The sequence below is a fragment of the Anticarsia gemmatalis genome, chromosome 6 (assembly GCF_050436995.1).
Source record: "Anticarsia gemmatalis isolate Benzon Research Colony breed Stoneville strain chromosome 6, ilAntGemm2 primary, whole genome shotgun sequence".
Lineage (NCBI taxonomy): Eukaryota > Metazoa > Arthropoda > Insecta > Lepidoptera > Erebidae > Anticarsia > Anticarsia gemmatalis.
This window is the reverse complement of record NC_134750.1, coordinates 7,797,733-7,816,191: the sequence shown is the minus strand read 5'-3', so window position 1 is coordinate 7,816,191 and position 18,459 is coordinate 7,797,733. Positions and strand designations below refer to the sequence as shown.

General features: G+C 34.3%; 1 protein-coding gene across 3 annotated transcripts in view; it reads right to left on the bottom strand.

Annotated features, from left to right (window-relative positions):
- The window catches only part of mamo (maternal gene required for meiosis), a 43,937-nt gene that overhangs the window by 13,787 nt on the left and 11,691 nt on the right, over positions 1 to 18,459 (bottom strand). For all 3 annotated transcript variants that reach the window (XM_076115595.1, XM_076115596.1, XM_076115597.1), the window contains exons 2-6: positions 5,246 to 5,406; positions 2,803 to 2,994; positions 1,768 to 2,431; positions 849 to 1,045; positions 225 to 311 (exon numbers count right to left, since the gene is read on the bottom strand). In XM_076115595.1, the coding sequence (XP_075971710.1) occupies positions 225 to 311; positions 849 to 1,045; positions 1,768 to 2,431; positions 2,803 to 2,994; positions 5,246 to 5,386 (1,281 nt within the window). In that variant the 5' untranslated portion in view covers positions 5,387 to 5,406. The remainder of the gene's footprint in view (positions 1 to 224; positions 312 to 848; positions 1,046 to 1,767; positions 2,432 to 2,802; positions 2,995 to 5,245; positions 5,407 to 18,459) is intronic.

Genomic DNA, 18,459 nt, shown 5'->3' with positions numbered 1-18,459 from the left:
AGTTACAGGAACTACAAGACAATTTGAAAAGTCACAAGTTATAATATTAAATTTGGCTTTAATTCATAAAAAACTATTCTTTAATCAGACTATTAAATTTGTCATTCATTCCTTTATACGTTTTTGGCATCAATTACAACAAATACAGGAATATACTTCATATTGTGTGAATAATATATTACAGAAATACTTAAAACATCTATAATAAATTCTTAAGTACTTACAGATTCATGTTGCATTCTATATTCTGAAGATGTTTCACCGCCCTTGTCCTCATTGCTTCTGTCCCAATCCACCTCCTTTTTCAATGACTGAAACATAAAAACATTCTATAAGAGTTCACTGTTTATTCTTTTTTATGATATGCTACATTATATTGACTTAAAACTCTATGTATCAAGACATTTGTAAACATTCCAAAAATTAATTCTCATGCTGTTTTTCAAATGTGTCCAGATTGATCAATAGTAGATAGCTGCAATTTTTTTAGGTCAATGCGGTTATGAAGTTGAAAAAATGCCTAACAAGGAATTGACAAAAATATGTAATTTTTTATTTAAAAGCAGTGATAGCCGAGTGGTATAAGTTGACACCTCCCACGCAAGTGGTCGCAGTTTCGAACCCGAGGCAACACACCAATGACTTTTCCAAGTTATGTGTGTATTAGAAACAATTGTCACATGCTCCAACGGTGAAGGAAAACATCGTGAGGAAACCTTGAATGCCTAAAATTTGCAATTTTAGGGCATGCAAAGTCCCTTACCCGCACTTGGCCACCCTCGTCAACTGCTTAATCTTTTATTTAATTTAATGAAATCTCTAGTATAAAATAATTATTCTAAACATACCAATGGTACTTGTTGAACCGGTGGAAGTCCAGAGGGTCCAGCTATAGGCTCACTCCTTGGGCTGGGCATCGAAGGGTGAGAGGGGTGGGTCAGTCCGGGATGAGGGATGGTGTTCAACACGCTTAGTCTCTGCTCCACCGGCGAATAGTGCGCACCCAGCACACTGCTGCTGTGGCTGTTTATCGTCATGTTCAAGCCTGCATAGGTAATAAAAACAAGTTTGAATTGACGGCACATTTTGTCAACAAACGTATACCTACCTGCTAATAATTTGTCAACAATATGACCTGCTAATAAATATACGACTAATAAAGTCCATACCTATAAACCACCAGCATTTTTTGTAGTTTGTGCTTTATTATGAATCGGGAAACTGATAATAGAAAAGTATCATTTGTTCACTACAAAGTTTACTGCTAAGAGCTCAAGTTACGCCTTTCAAATACATGACGGTCATAATATAATTTTCTTTATGGGTTTTTACAAAAGAATAAGTAAGCATTTTAGAAATCATTTTATTGTATTTTAATATTTATTTCCGTAATACAAATATTTTGCGATAGTGATATGATTACAGACGAGCCACTTGTAAACTGTCAAAATATGTCAATGTCAATTGACTTTTGTCAAAGCTGTCAAAGCACAGTAAAGAAATCTTTAGAGGTGTGCTTTTAGTATTAGTCGATTCATTATTCCAAATAGAACAAAATCAATGCTAAAGATGTTAAATGCAAAATAATTATAATTAATACGAAAGTATAATTCACGTAAAGTGCATAATTGGATTTGAAATTACTTTGCTTCTCCATTAATTAATAGGCTAGTAAAAAATATATTTATTTGTAAAATTGTGGTTACAACTTGTGTATTTTGTTTTTTGCCATATATAAAGTGTAGTTTGGAGTCAATATGTACTTACCGATACTTTCGTTTTGTGCGCCATTAGATCTTATAGACACAGTATCGTCTTCTGGCGACGATGAGCGCATGGGTTCATCGGGAGGCTCATCCTTTGGAATAGGAGGATGTGTAGGCGTTGGAGTCTCGGCCACAGTTTCGGACCGGAACCGCCTCACGGAAAGCAAGGGAGATATTCTAGGGGGTGAAGCTTCGGGCATATCTCTTTGATCTCGTGGCTCCCGAGAATCACGCAAGTCCCTGGGATCCCGAACCTCTCTTAGGTCACGTGGAATATCTCTTGATTCTCTGGACTCCCTGTGTTCGCGGACCTCTCGAAGATCCCTTAGATCACGGGGGTCTCTGATATCACGGGGCTCTCGTAAGTCCCGAGATTCTCTGAGTTCTCTGTCTCTGTGTTCTCTCGAGTCTCTCGATTCACGAGAGTCTCTCGTATGACTCTCTCTAGCGTCACGACTCTCTTTGTTTTCTCTCTCACGGATCTCCCGTGTGTCTTTTAATTCACGCCTTTCCTCTTTTTCTCTATGTTCTCTGCCGTCTAATTTGTCTAGTGATTCTGAATTGTCCCTTGTGTCTTGTGGTTGGCACTCTTCCATTGGTTCCGGAACTTTTCTTGTGTCAATGCCTGCTGCGCTTAAGGTAGTCATTTCAGCTAGTCCTTTTACCTAGAATATTACATAAAATTAATTAAGTCGCATAAAAAATATATCATATCATTATTTGTAACTTAAAAATAAACACCCAGCCAAAGTAATTTGTCCCAATCTTGAAATTGGTATTGATTTGGGATGGTGAATTTTTACGCTTGATTGATAAATAAATTATCTATTGTATCAAATCAACAATACGGGCAGACAGCGTTTGCGTCGTAGTGGTTGTGGTTTTTCACCACGACTCTACCTAGAGCTAGGATGTCAAGGGTCACATTCTCTTAAGAAACATTTTTATTAATTTCATTTTAAGTGTACCTAATACACAAATAGGCAAAATAAGCTTCTTAACGCCAAGCTGCCTTAAAAATGTTTAGCGAAGTTACCTGAAGGCTCTCAGCTGTTTTGAGGAGAGCAGGCAATTGGCAGTACTGGACGTTGACCTCGCCCTTGTACATGAAGTCGACAAGAGTGCGCAACTCTTCTAAGCCCACGTCTTTGAGGATGACGATGGGGTGACGCGATGGGTGATCCACGAACAGCGATCGGAAGTACGACGAACACGCAGACAGCACTACCTAGAAATAACACGTCATATCCTGTTATAATTTATTTTTTTTAATTTGGTCTCTTATAATAGGGGTGATTGAGTGCCGTTTGAGGTCTCCGAATTTACCAATCAATCACATTCTCGACGACAATGCCAATTACACCAGCAGACTTGGGATCCAAACCCAAAGACCCCAGTAGATCTCAAATAGATTCCTAATAAGTCGCAATTGATTTTGTGAAAATTATCTGAAGTTAATAGGGTAGGTAGAAATTTTTAGCGCATGTGCGTAATAAATGAATACCTACTCTTTATTTTATTTAGTTAACAATAATGCTTATATACGAGTACCTTCCTAATATCGTAACATATGGCAAATATTTTCGTTAAATTAATTATTTTTGTCGTGTAACGTGTAACCCATGCCCGGAAAATAAATACCTATCAATTTGAGTTACGTAGGTAGGTAGGTACCAAGAAGTCGCTTTATTACGTGACAATTGTGGATGCCTACAGCGATAATTGTTGATGCATAATAGGTAGGTAGGTATAATCCAAGTAAATGAGCTTATGCGTAAAATAAATTATTATCAAAGTTATCAATAGGTATCTTATCTCATCCTTAAATGTTATCATTGTATCACTGACCTTACACATTTATATTAGTTCCTCGTAGGTAATGCTATTGGATTCTCTATAGGGCAAAGCGAACTTTTGTTAAAACAACGATAGATAAAGCTATGCCTAATCTGTGCCTATCCTTAATCTATACTGCTATCTAGAGATTGAAAGGAAAGTGCGAATATTGTGAATTTGTGTAATAGATATGAAGAGGTTATCTCCGAAACCGCTGTAAGTGTACCTAAATATTAATTGGTAATTTACTTCGTGTCATATTACACCAAACGCTTGTTTTGTGACAATAAGAAAAGGCGTATAGTCCAACCACTTAGAAGAAAGCTTTTTATGCAAGTTTCGCTGCTGGCGGGGGTATACAAAATTCTGATCACAAAGATCGGTTTTGGCTTATACAGCTGATAGTGGGCTGTTTGATACAGATACTTTATTTTTGGAAATACACAGAATTCTTAATTAGAATCTAAATAACTTGTCGGACTTCAAGTCATAATGAAAACTTATTCCAGGTTACTTCAACGGAAACAAAAGATTATAAAGACTAGTGGTTAAGTACATTGGACAGTGCAGTCATGGAGTGCGTGAGGATACAAAACATTATGTAAATTCTAACGTAATCATATCGGAGCTCCTTGCAATTATGTTTTGCATGTGATTATCGTTCTGATTTCAACTTTAATAACACACTCATGTGCATAATTTTCTGTTAGTTTTAATGTTTGTTTCATTCCTTTGCGTTACGTTCACTCGCTCTGTATATTCTTTTCATTAGAAAACAATGTAAGGCGAACCTTATGTAGTCATTAGTGATAGTCTATTTAGTTTCCCGCTATTCAAAAAAATTCTTACGATAATTTTAACAGTCATTGGGAAGTAGGGATAATTATATTCGTGCAAAAAGTTTAAAAATATCCTTTCAAAATCAATTTACAGAAGAACAATGAAATATGAAGTATAAAACTATAGATATTATTAGGTATGCGTAATAAAATTATCTTCTGCAAATCAAGTGCGATTTCGTTCATTTGGAACTTCGCAGCTCCGGTAGGCAAGCGTTCGATATTAAAAATTCTTGATATGAATAGTTCTTGTACAATACGCTAGAGGCGCTGATCGTATTTCAAACAAAATGGCTCTTTAATCAATAATACTGGGAAATGGCCACTCTGATGAAGATAAATTAATTTATTACCGTCCTAATTACGATTCTTACCCAAGAAAAGTGTTGAAAATATTGGTAATAAAGGCAAGGTAAAAACGCGAAGCTGAAAAAACATTTTCATAATGACAATATTTATGCTAAATTGTGTAAAATACTTCGCTATGCCAAATGTAATGTTAGTAGTAATTTGTTAGTATTTAGGTATTCAGTAGATTTTTCTTAAAATATTATATTATTATATAGATTTTTTTTTCTTTTATTTGCATAATACTGTCTGGATAAAACAAGTTTCAGATGTTTACCCAGAAAGACCGTAATTAATGGAGCTGTCCATAATCAGGGATATAATTGTAAATTTTCAAACTAAATCACATTACAAAAATCAAAAACTGTATTCTATATCGATCGAAAGATCTGCGAAAAAAGGTCTTTTAAATATACTTTTTTTTCTTAGTATATATTGTTAGGGATTTTTGTTTACCTTGTGAGCCCTAATGGATGCACCTTCGGAGCAGGCAAGCGTAACGTCCACCAGACTCTCGTCGTGCAGCAACTGGCTGAATACTCCCAGCAGGTTGCTCTGATGATTGTTCCACCTTAGGCAATAGTGCTCACTTCCCATGTCTGAGCTAGCTCCCGCCGCTGTTAGAGACACAACAAATAATATATTAAATTACAATATTTCACAACAATATTCGCGTTGTTAAGCTCGAAGGTAAAGAGGTATTTAACGCTACCGTATTCTGCTGTTTGTACATACAAAAATCTAGTAGATCTTTATTCCGAGAGCGTTATCAAGTTTTGAATTGCTTCTGAAAATTTCGCAAACGGAAAACCAAATCACACTTTTCTCCACCAAAGAATCGATTTAAGGACTTTTGGATGTGATGTCGCAAAAGACTATCCCAGAACACGTAGGTAGTAACAACATCAATGCCAATTTGTTTATCAACCCGATAATAGAGAGTAAAAGTTTTCATTGGTCGGTACAAAGTAGCGATATTGATTCATAAACACGGATACGGGAGTCAATAAGCTAAGTTTATTTACTTTCGTTATACAGTGATGCTGCCAAGACGTCGCTCTTTTATTTATTGATACGATATGTATAGGACTATCCATACTTCCATACTAATATTAAAAATGCGAAAGTAACTCTGTCTGTCTGTCTGCTACTCAATCACGCCTAAACTACTGAACCAATTTGCATGAAATTTGGTATGGAGATATTTTGATATCCGACAAAGGACATAGGCTATATAGGATATATCATCACGCTACGACCAAAAGCAGCAGAGTACCAGTAAAAAATGTTACAAAAACGGGGAAAAATGTCACCCATTCTCTCTTATCGGACGCAAGCGAAGTTGCGCGGGTCAGCTAGTAATATATGTATCTACCGTTATCAATTAGGTCGCAAAACCCATGTAAATAGTTCAAGGCTGCGATGCACTGCTTAACTAGTTAAAATTTTAAAGTGCAACCTTTCGACTCTCGCTTCTTTTCCAGTCTTCATATATAAAATTGACAAAGATTCAGCGTTTAAAATAATTGTTCATTAATCTACTCGACTAATTGTAGATTCAAAGCTCGTTATTTATCTTCAATTAAAATGGTGTGCACATGCAAATAAATGCATACAAAAATAGTTTGCAAATCCATTTTTGTGGAAGTATAGCAATTAAGTTATAAAATATGAGGGTATCGAAGTAGTGTGCTAGGTATAATTTAAGATAACGAACGGACTTCTCATTTAGCTTTACGTACAAAACAATCATCATGGATGGACAAATTTATTGGCGGTCGTAAAGAAGACGGACTAAACTAGTCAATTCAAATGTTTCTTACGACGTTTTTCATAACGGTTGAAGAAAAGTAGCTGAAGTGAAGTGAGTCGGCTTTTTACTGTTTGTTGTTTATGTTTAAAAAACTACTAAGTGCATGTTGGACTCGTGCACGAAGGGTTCACTACCACTATAAAAAATAGCAAATAAATGACATTGGCAATGTTGGAGGTCCCTTAAATATTTTCCCTTGAATATTTTGTCCTGTGAAAATTTCAACTGTTTAACTATCACGGTTCATGAGAACCAGATTGGTGACAGACAAATAGACAACAGACAGCGAAGTCTCGGTAATAGGCTCCCGTTTTTACCGTTTGGGTACGGAACCCTTTAAATCATGTACTATCGAACCAACTGATTCATGACCCATTTTGCCGATAATTCGCTTGACACCGTCAAAACAGTAAGAATTTCGTCTCTATCGTCAAAGTTGCACTTAGGACATTTTAAACATGCATACGACTGTGTTATGATGTATCTACGACTACATACAACTTTGACCTTTGTTATTACAGTGCGTAGATACGTTTTCGATAAATCACTCTTAATTTGAATGTAGAATGTAAGTAGTCTAAACTCTTTTCACTACCAAAAAACCTATTTGTGTCAAATATCAAATAGCACGTCATTTAGAAATCCGTGAAACGATTAGGGTAACCATTACAGTCATTGCCCATCATACAGTGATTGCCAATGTTAAGGAATAATACTTTTATTTTAATTTCTAAAGTAACCAGTTCAAATTAATTGCGATATATGTCATTTTTAGAATATTGGTAACATTTTTAATTTATAGAACTCATGTCCGACGTTTGTGCGACAGGCGTGTAGTTCGAAAAGAAAAAGTAAAAGTTTGTTGCAATATTTGTTAAGGATAACACATTTGAATTAACAGTATTCGCTAGTATTTATAGTTTTTAAGTGTTTTATATTGAATTAGTATAAAGTTATTGAAACAAAGGACTGATGTTCTTTTAGAAAGAATATTTAAGTTGCGTTTATAATAGAGTTTATGTCAATGTTTTACTAACTAAAGACACTACTGACCAAAATTGTGTATCAATTCCTTAACCGGGTAATAACTATGCTGGTTACCCTATATTATTGAATTTTTATAGTTACATTATTTCCTATAATGGCCGAATAAACCATGCCCTGAGTGGGTATCGAACCCACTCCTGACGCGTCGTAGTCGTAAAATCAACCCACTACGCCACGGAGCCTGTTGAAAACGGTAGCAAAGCATTATTGTATTGGCGCACTAAGATTTGTCGCAATAATGACAGATAACAAATTCATTACCAAGGAAACGAAAGGTTCAAGCCAATTTCGACCTACGCGTATATAGACGCGTTTTAGAAAATGAGCACATGGTGGGTCATGATTCAGTTTGTTCGATAGTACATGCTGGAACTACGATTAAGTCTAAGTGAATTGCCAACAAATCAGAAAGACACCAGAAAACTAATTTGATGTTAAGTATTATAAAACTTTACAACCCTTAGTATTTAGTAGAATTATCTTACACGTGTACATTCGTTATCAATTTTAAGGCCTATTTTCTACACGAGTCACGACTCATTATTTATTTATCGGTTATTAACGTCAATAAACTGTATGCGTTCAAATGTATTTCACAAAAATATAATAATATTACTTTATATAACTCTTAGACCGTCATATACATACAATAGGTATTGTGTCTAGCCATAGTGCTAATTTATATGTGAAGATATACTAAGTCTACGACCTCGAAAACGTATAAATTCTCTGTTGCAGACAAGGAATTTAACTGTAAGCATTTGTTAAATTGTATTATTTAACTTCCTATTTTATTCTTACACAAGAACTAAGAACAATATACATGAATATTGTACCTATTTGGTAACTAGTTGACAAGTTTCGTAGTGTGAAATTAAAAATAATTTATGTACACTATCATCAAATACTGTCTCCGGCCTAATTTATAACCGAATAGCGATCTTTTACTTGCAGGATACCAGCAATCAGCATTGTTGCGTGTGCCAAAATACCAATTGAACAACAGCTGTGAGTGCAAATGACTTCAAATTACCTTTGATACAGTTCGTTTTACAGTAAATTACACAAAAATATAGGTGTACCTACCTGCATAATAATATATTATAATTGGTAGATATTTTTAATTAGGTAGTAATTAGCTGGAAGGATTCGACCGTAATGTCCTTTACCAGTTAATCCTAAGATAATCTAATACCTACATACATACAGCGCTATAAATCTTAATATTTGATTGTCTGTTCACCCTTTCGTTATACAGTTATTTGATGTAGCTGGGTAGTTGCCGGAAAATTGTTGGAATTACAACAAACGTTTTATGACAATTACAAAAAATAATGCACTAGTGCATATGCCTTGAGCAAAATCAAATTTTGTGACGCACCCGACGCGCTAATTACAGCATTTACGTACAGCACGTTCAACAGCCGGAACCGTCAGATTTGCTAATAAGTACAAAACGCCACTTCAGTATTATTTTTTATTCTGTGATTACCGCTTCGCGCCTACATGCGCGAAGATAAATATAGCTGCGAGTGTACCTACTATTTAAACGTAGGTGTTGTGCGCACACGCGTGCGGCCGCGACGCAGTCAAGATCAAGGGCGCACGATTGCGCAAGAGTTGGCGGTCGCACCGCACTGCAACTCTGTGTGATGTCATCGGGCCGTCTGCGTCCCCCCACTCCTCTCCACTCGCATCACACGCTCAATGTAAAGGCCGCGGATGCGGAACATTCTATTTTTAATTTTTGACCGTACTTTTGATATTAGTTTCCTTTTTGCAGAAGGTCTAATTATCCTTTTGCTAACTTTAAGTATTTAAAATCATGTTTAAATTGTTCGTACGTACCTAACGGTATCCTTAAAGCTGTTTGTAATCACTTCACCACAAAGGGTCAATGTTGGGAACCAATTCCAGTCAAAAACTATTCCCTGGTATTCCTATCAGTATGTAAATACACGACTCTACCTATCAACACTTTTAACGGTCGGATTGGATCTACTATGTATAAAAACTAAGCAAGGACCTTCAAAAACTAGGTATCATAAGTTATACAACAATCAAAATGTCAGAGGATCGAGTTTCTCAATCCGACCACGACTACAATCTTGATGACCTTCCGAAAATGCACTTGATAAAAACGCATAGATTACCGTTATCACAATACATTACTTTGATGATATCGCTTCTTTAGATAGTTGGTTAATGACATGTAGGTATTTCGTCTTCATGACACTTTTGTTAGCCGGATTTTGGCATCTATGCCCGAAAAACTTCTCTCATTATTAAGGTAGATACTTTAACAGAACCCTGGTACAAAAACAGGTCCTAACGATTAGGTAGAGTCACAAAAACCCATGCCAGTATGTATTTAAAGTATGTGTTGCGCTTAAACTGCATACCCATTCTTTGCATGACGTGTAAAATTTATTCATAAATAGAACAGTTGCACCGCGCCCACGGGTATTTTTTACTGGACCTTTACATGCGTATATAAATGAGGGTCGTAGTCGTAGTGTAGCTACTAATATTGCTATTGTTCACTCTATGTAGGTACCTAAATAAATATTTTTTTGTGTGTTCCTGACTACATGTAAGTAAAGGAAGATCGGGAAAAGCACAATTTATTTAGGAAGATATGCACAAGAAAGCAGTGAAGACAGAGTTGATGGTTGAATGAGAAGAGTAAAAGAAGAAAGTATGTGATTCCGACTCCACTAGCGGAGATCAAAGGTCAAGAACATATACATTAAAATGCAGTCGAAAATAAGATAAAATAGAAGATATTTTGGTTTGGTTGGTTTGGTTTGCGAATTTTGACTATAAGATGAGTAACGATCATCTTATAGTCAAAATTCGCAAACCTATAATGCTTAGTTCGGTATTCCTAAATCGGAATAAAATAATTTATCATTCACGCAAAGAACAAAAAAGAAACAGCAATGTAGGAAGTCCCATTGAAGAGCAATTCAGTTCAAATTAATTCTAACGTTCGTGAAACTAGTCGCCATAGCTATGTTTGACCTTCACTGCACAATAGTCTAGCTAACATGTTTAAAGGAGCCAACACACTTGCCTAACGATACGCAGTACACAGGTCAGTAATAGCACAAATATACGACGAAAATTAGTCACGCTTTAGTTAGTCTAATTTCTCCTTAGATTTAGTAAGCCAAAAAGATGTTTTTTGTGACGTGTGTGTGTCCCCAAACTACGGAAAGAGAATCCCTTTTTTGACCAATAATGATAGCATTAACTGTTAACTAATTACAGAGATTTTTGTTGTGGTGCAAATATCGTGTCATAACAAAAATGCAACCTTGCTGTAGTTGCTATAACCCATTAAAATATGTTTAATAATATGTATATTGATAAAAACGCTTATCGGATATTTGCAGGCCAATGTTGTGTTTATTAACATTGTTACATTATAAATTACGTAATATTAATGTTTTTCATGTCTATGCAAATCTCCTGCCAGACAGATTATATAAAATTTGGGCACAACACACAGACAATAACAGTGACTAAGGCTGAATCCACAGTTTTATATAGCCATATTTATTACTATAGAACAAACACAGATGTTTCCTACAAGTAAGTCAATCGCAAGTAATGTAGAGACACCTTAATGATGCAATTCGCATGAGCTGTACTATGCTAATATAATGGAACATTAGGTGTCTTTCACGTATAAATGATCATCTATTTTGTGTAAAGAATTCCATCATACACGGATATAGCAAGCGGGTATTACCAATAAGGATCATTAAATATTGTAATCGTTAAATACGTACTAGTTGTCGTAGAAGACATAGCTATAACAATTTATTACGGTGGCAACGTTGTACGTAATTTATCTGGACATTTATAGGGGACTGTGAAATAATTCGTTCATTGTTGACTACCGATAATGAGGTATTTGAGTTTCATACGTGTACTGTTTTGTTACATAGATAGATTTATGTAAAGTGCTTATTCTATATATCTAGGTATGAGAATTTCCCATGTTAATCTCCTTTGCCTAAGTAGACTGCGTCATCATATACCAGGATATATTATTGAAACGATTATAACAAGTTGATAGGATTTGGCTGTCATCGACTCTATAAAATTACTCTATGCCATCAACAAGAACTCTTTTTTTAACCATTTTAATATATGTATAGGCAATTTAAATTCATCATTATTAGCCATGCTGACCTTATAGAGCTATGTATTGATATGCTACACAGATGTTTTTCCATGACATGCCTTAGTTTAGTGAAACTTAAACACGTATGCAGTTGATTGAACAGTCTATTTAATTTAAAAATCATTGTATCCTGGTAAGTAAAACGTCAACAACACATCGTTTATTCATTCCAAGTTACTCATTATTATAAATTCCCATAAAGACAATCAATCACGCAATGCTAAACATAATATCCCATATTCATTGAAACAATTTCTATTTTTGTTCCATTACAATCAATAAAGATGACGTAATGGTGTCCTGAAACTGCAACGTGTGGCAGTGGCCTTACATAACACGCGCGGATGATCGGACGCTGCGTGGGGATCAAGGTCGTGTGAAATAACGCATACGCCCGTTGCACGGCTTGCCGGCGACGATATCTTCACAGTCGCGCCGCGCCGCCCGATTGCTCTGTGAGCTCTGTGACTAGCGACATCGCGCCGGCTGGACATCCGGTCGCGCCTAAATCTATAATACCTAACGCGCACCACAACTCACTCAACACACACACTATAAGCCTAAGCTCTACACACGTATCTATCTAAACTCCAGTGTACATTTTTACGTGTATTTACACTACTATCGCGTTTGGGACAACCTGTCAAATTGTATAAAAGTTTTGGTCAACCTCCAGACTGTTTTGAAAACTATACATTTTCATTTTTGGTATTTTTACTCTATCGAGATTATAAATTCATATCACATCACACACGGGGCAGAGGAAAGATTTTTGGTAATATTTTATACGTAGTAACGCACACAACAAAACTATAGGTAAAGCTCTACATAACTGTACATTATGAAAACGATACTATTATGTTAATCAGATATCGTTTTAGGTACTGTTTATCTCGAATTTAATAACGTTTACCTTGTTATTTAGCCGTAATGTTTATTTTTTCATTTTAAATACTAATCAAATCACGTTTTCCTCGAAATAATCTATACTGTTTAAAATATTATGCAATAATGATGATTTAAAATGCCTAAATAGTTCGTCAAAGTTTAAACGGTTTGTTTAAGGTAATACATATACATTGATACAAGGATCATGGACCTAGCATCTGGTTTTCTTAAAAAAAATCGACAATGTACGGTTATGTAACTTTTAGGTAGGTATTATAAGAAATAATCTTTAAGGTCTTACTAGTTATTAATAGTTATCAATAAGTTTTCACAGTTTTATATTCATAGTTCGTATCAAAATAATAATAAAAGTCTAGGTATAGTATTAAAACGTATATGTTATTAATTGCATCATGAGATCATAAATCCACAGAAATAAAAATAGTAGAGACATAATAATATTTACTCTCGAATTCTTTATTATCACGTTTCTTTTCAAATGCAAAACAAATATTGCAATTAAGTTTAATATTGTGTTCCACTTAACTTGTGAGTTCGCAAAAGATTAAGCCAATGAATGATATGCATTATGTGGGTAGATTGAAGGATCGCAAATTCCTATATAAACCATACTATGTGTGTCTCTACGCATGCCTAAGTTAGTGAGAGGGAAAATGTCCATCGACTCTACCTTTCTTTTTTCCGTTTTAAGATGAATATCCCTTTATATATTACCAAAAACGTTACTGTCTTACGTACTGTCTGTTACGTACTTATATCATTGGTAAAGATATAGAATAATATGAAATTGAAACTATCAGTTGAGAAACTACTCATAAGGTTGTACTTGTAAGGAGATTAAAATGTTTCGAAAGTTGGCAGTGTAATTTTTTATTATATGTATTTTATAAGCTTTTCGGCGCATCGGCCTTGCTAAGAAGAATCAAATTACGTTTTTAATAGCGCTACTAGTTTTTATCCGCGACTTTTCCCGTCTTCCAGCGCGATTTTCACTGTCTCAGAATTTATTGGTATAAATAGAGACCGGCTAGAACCTGCGCTTCCTGTATTATATACATATAGAAGTATTGCACACGTATTCTTTACTAGAAGATATTTATAACGTTTTGTCATTGGCTTTAACGAGTGCATCTTGAAGTCATTTTATGACAGACAATAATAATTTACGTGCATATTTCCTACTAAGTTTAACTTAAGCTTGTATTGTATACGCATAGATATAGCAACTATATTCTCTTCTTATATAGGTACCTACTATGTCCGCTCAGTAAGGCATTCAATGAAATGAATATTTTCTACGTATGTGCGTGTGTTTAAAAAACAAGGTGTGAAATACAAGCATTTTTATTTAACATTATTCTAGAGAAAGATAGCATGCTGTAGGTAGTCTATCAATTGAATATATTAAAATGTTATTCAGCTTATCAAAAAAATAGAAGCTCACTTTTGGCCTTGGTTCTAATCACCAGACAAACTAGTCGGGCAACGACTGACATGCACTTGGCTGTATTTGCATTATTTGAAGGTTGCTTATTTTAGGAATATAATATCTTAGAAAAAAATCAAGTGCGAACGGAATTCACGAGGCTACTGTACCTTTCATGCAATTTATATGACGAATATCTCTATCATGTTGTATGCGAAGTGTAATCGCTAATTAAAGTCGCTAGACAAGTATTTTGCAAAAACAAAATCTGATAGGTAATAAAATTACGTTGAATGAGTAATACAAAGTCAGATTTTTACGATGTAAATTTCGTCCGAATTCAAGTTTACATGCTGTATGGTGGCAGATAAAAAATCTGTAATTGTGTTTTTTTTACGACAGCGATCAACAATTTTGTATAATTTATTTTTGTTATTCGTAAATATCTTATTTATTATAATATGCCTACACGCTTAAAATATTTTTTTGAAATGAGTGTAGATGCTTTAACATAGAGAAAAAAGTTTGCTGGAGTAAGTGTAAGACACTGCATTATGTTTCTATTCAAGAGTTGGGATTTATCGTTGATAACCTAAAAAAACTAAGCTTTTTTTTCATTAAACAATTCGACGGAGTGCATAAGGCTGCTGGCTTTTGAAATTAAAGCTTAGTTCGCACTAGTAAACATTTTTTATTGACCAAAAAAGAGCACAATGGATCGTGTTGAGTACATACATAAGTAACTTATCAATTTACTTACGGGGTTAAGTAATTTGTTGTTTAGACATGTTACCTACTAAATAAGTCGGTACTCGACTAAACTACTAGCTTAGCGCAAACTAAGCTCAACAGCTCTTTCACACTAGTATGCCGACATAGTGCGAAGCGTCGACACCGCGAAGCGTTTATTTTGGCATTAAGTATTCAGCAACAAAATTACTTAGCAGGAACAGTACCGAGTACGTATACGGGTATGTGGCATGTACTTACTTAACGTCTAGTAGAAACAAGATATTTTATTGACATGAGATAAAAGCACTGAACTTCTTTGTGCAAAACCCATCATTTTTAACCCTTGTTTATGAAAGAACGGGTGCGCGATAGAATTGATGTAGCATTTATTAAAGGACCAACTAACCCAAGCAGAAGTATAACAGAAAAATGGACAGACTATTGGATTTACGATAAAAGAATGAATGTATTTCGTTTGTTACTTTTTTGTGTAATTGTGTTGGAGGAAAATGCCGCGTTTTCGTCACCTAGGTGTGTTGTATCTACGTTGCGCATACGTGGATCGTGTCCGTCAGTTTTACGTTCACGTGAAGGATCTGAAAGTTACGTACGTGTATCCATTAATTTATGGGTTTAATTGATAAATTATAAAAAAAATATTTGCGCACCTAATTACTGAGTATTTTGAATTATTAACAAACCTTAATTGCCTGCATTAATGTTATAATTACCTATCATTAATTACAAACAAATCCTTTTATTCTTCGGTCTTATTGCGTTACTACGGAAGCGGCTAAGATTTTTTCATAGTTCCTAATGTATGATACTTTAAAAACATTTGAAATATTAGCAATTATAGCTTTAGAAAACGGATACAGATACGATTTTATAGAAGAGAAACTATATAAGGCATTATTTATGATAGTAATTCGTTTAGAAAAATCACACTTCTTTAGTTTTTCCCTGTTAGTCTAAGAGCAGATAAATTATTGACCCTTAACACAACAATATGTAACTTGGACCTAATTAAAATGTTGACGATTAATGTTTGTCACTGTAAAAAAAACTTGCTTAATCTTACATACTTTACTTTAAAATTACCTACTTAAAAGTATATAGAAATTTCAGTGAATGTGATGAAGCTTTCATTTAAAAATAACCTGTACATATAGACATCACAGCCACACCCATACATCCTATAACTTCGCTTTGTCGACGGACAAGTAAGACCTTAATTTGACCGCTGCAATTTAATACACCACATTTATATTAATCAATACTATTGACAATACCATTTTCTTCTTTATCTCACATCTACGGGGCAGGAGGCAAATGTTCGTATACACCTGGTGATCGCCTCGAGAGATGTCAAGGAGGCTTTATCATTAATATAAATATTAATAGGCTTATGTTTTCATTCCTGTCCACAACTGAAGCGACATTAAAATATGATATAACTATGCGTACGTTCAATGATGGGGGACACAAATAGCGCGGGCGGAGCATATGTTGCGCCTACACATGATTTTTGCACGAAACGCCGCCTATCCAAGTCCGACATCGTCGTAATAAATCCACTATTGTAGAAAACCATGTCACTAACTTGGGCGTGACATTTCGAAATATTCGATTTATAGTACTTGCGTGTCATTTATTACTTTATATTGATGTATTAATATTGCAATAAAAACATAAAGCGTTTGACACATTTTAATGTGAAACCCCAGGGCGTTATTAAAATTAAATAACATAACGCAACATGCTATCTGCAATTTCGTCTTTCTTGTTACATATATGACAACGGTTAGTACATACAAAAACAATATGCTGGCATAAAGACAATACTTTTGATACGAGAGTTATTTCGTTCAGTTTTTAGGTGTAAAACAGTTTTAACATTACGTTTGACAAGCCGAACGAACCTTATTTTTCTTAATTATTTTATGCCGTCTATATTATTTCTTGACAATGGCACCTGCGCTTACATTCTCTAAATAATAAGCTTTGTCTTTTTCTTTTTACAATAAAGTAATCAAGATTTGGAATAGATATAAAAGTCTTGTAAAACTTCGCAAAAAATACTTTGATGTAATTTAAAGATGCTATTAAATAATACATTAAATTAAAATGCAAAACTAGTCCGTAAAAGTTCATCGAATGTCTGCATTCTTAAACTAGATTTCTTGCTGCAGACAGATTATAGATAATAAAAATTTTAAATTTTGATATCATCTCGTCTGGGTCTCGCAGACAGATCTCTAATATATTCACTAAATTAATACGCGTTCACACAACTTATCTTTCATATAATGTATTTCCTTATTACTTCGCCACTCAATGTCCTATAACTTTGTTTAGTTACATTATCAATATTGTGACATTTGACAACTCATATCTTTACGTTAAACATGTCGTAAAAATATTATGGCTAATCGAAAAATGTAACTGTTTCTTGTATTTTAGTGCGTGTAAGAAATACATATTTTTATTAATACTTGATGAACTAAATTACATATATTACATTTAAAAGAAACAGATCAACCTAACATTAACTTGCAAATATTATATTAATAAACTTTTAATTAAACTTAACTCACCTGCAATGTTATGAAAAACTGCATTTATGTTAGTCGTATGAGGTTTGATGTCTAGCAAAAACGTCTAAATATATACCCACGGACATTTCGGCGGAGTTTTTTTGTTTATATTCTGGCGCGTAAAACCTGTCTAGCTAGCCGAGTGTATAGACTAAACGTTAGCGGTTTTAGTCTGGTACATTTGAGATGCATTTATAACGGCCAATTTATTCATACACGTAACATGAATTTTAGAAAACTGTGTACTATTTTAAACCATAATATTTCAGTTGCCGAATATAATTGATTGAGTGGGTTTTTACTCGGACGAAATTTATTTAAACTTGCGGTTTTTGGTATAGAATAACGCACTATGACTGTACTTTGCCTCTTACGAATGTTCAGTGTTATTATTTTAAAATTATAGATCAACAACAGCGCAACGTTCGGGATTCCCAAAACATGAGAGGCACAAAAAACTAAGTTCGTATAGCGAGGTCGTCGCGCCAGAATTACTGTGAGCAATAAAAGGATTTCAATCTAATCACTGGAAGCAGTAATGGGCTTCTTAAGATGTATCTTTGATGTTTACAAAACTAGGAAGTGGTTAAACAATACATGGATGATATGTACATCCGTAGCTTTATTGCTTTCTATAACGAGTGTGGAATATTTTTGTCTACAATAACAGTATGTTGCGACATGAAAGTTTGTACTTGAAGTAAAGGGAATTGAATTACAGAACTTTAATAATATCAATATTTTATTAAAGCAATATAACTAAATATAATTATCTAAAAATATTAAATATTAAAGCAAGATAACTTCCAGACATGTGCATATAAGAGTATGGGTAATCTTACACGTCTCATAATCTTTAGATTCGTTATGATTATTTATTCATTCCTTTTAAGTGGCCAATTAGGTATAAAAAAATGTTGTACGTTAGTATGTTCGTATTATTAATTAATT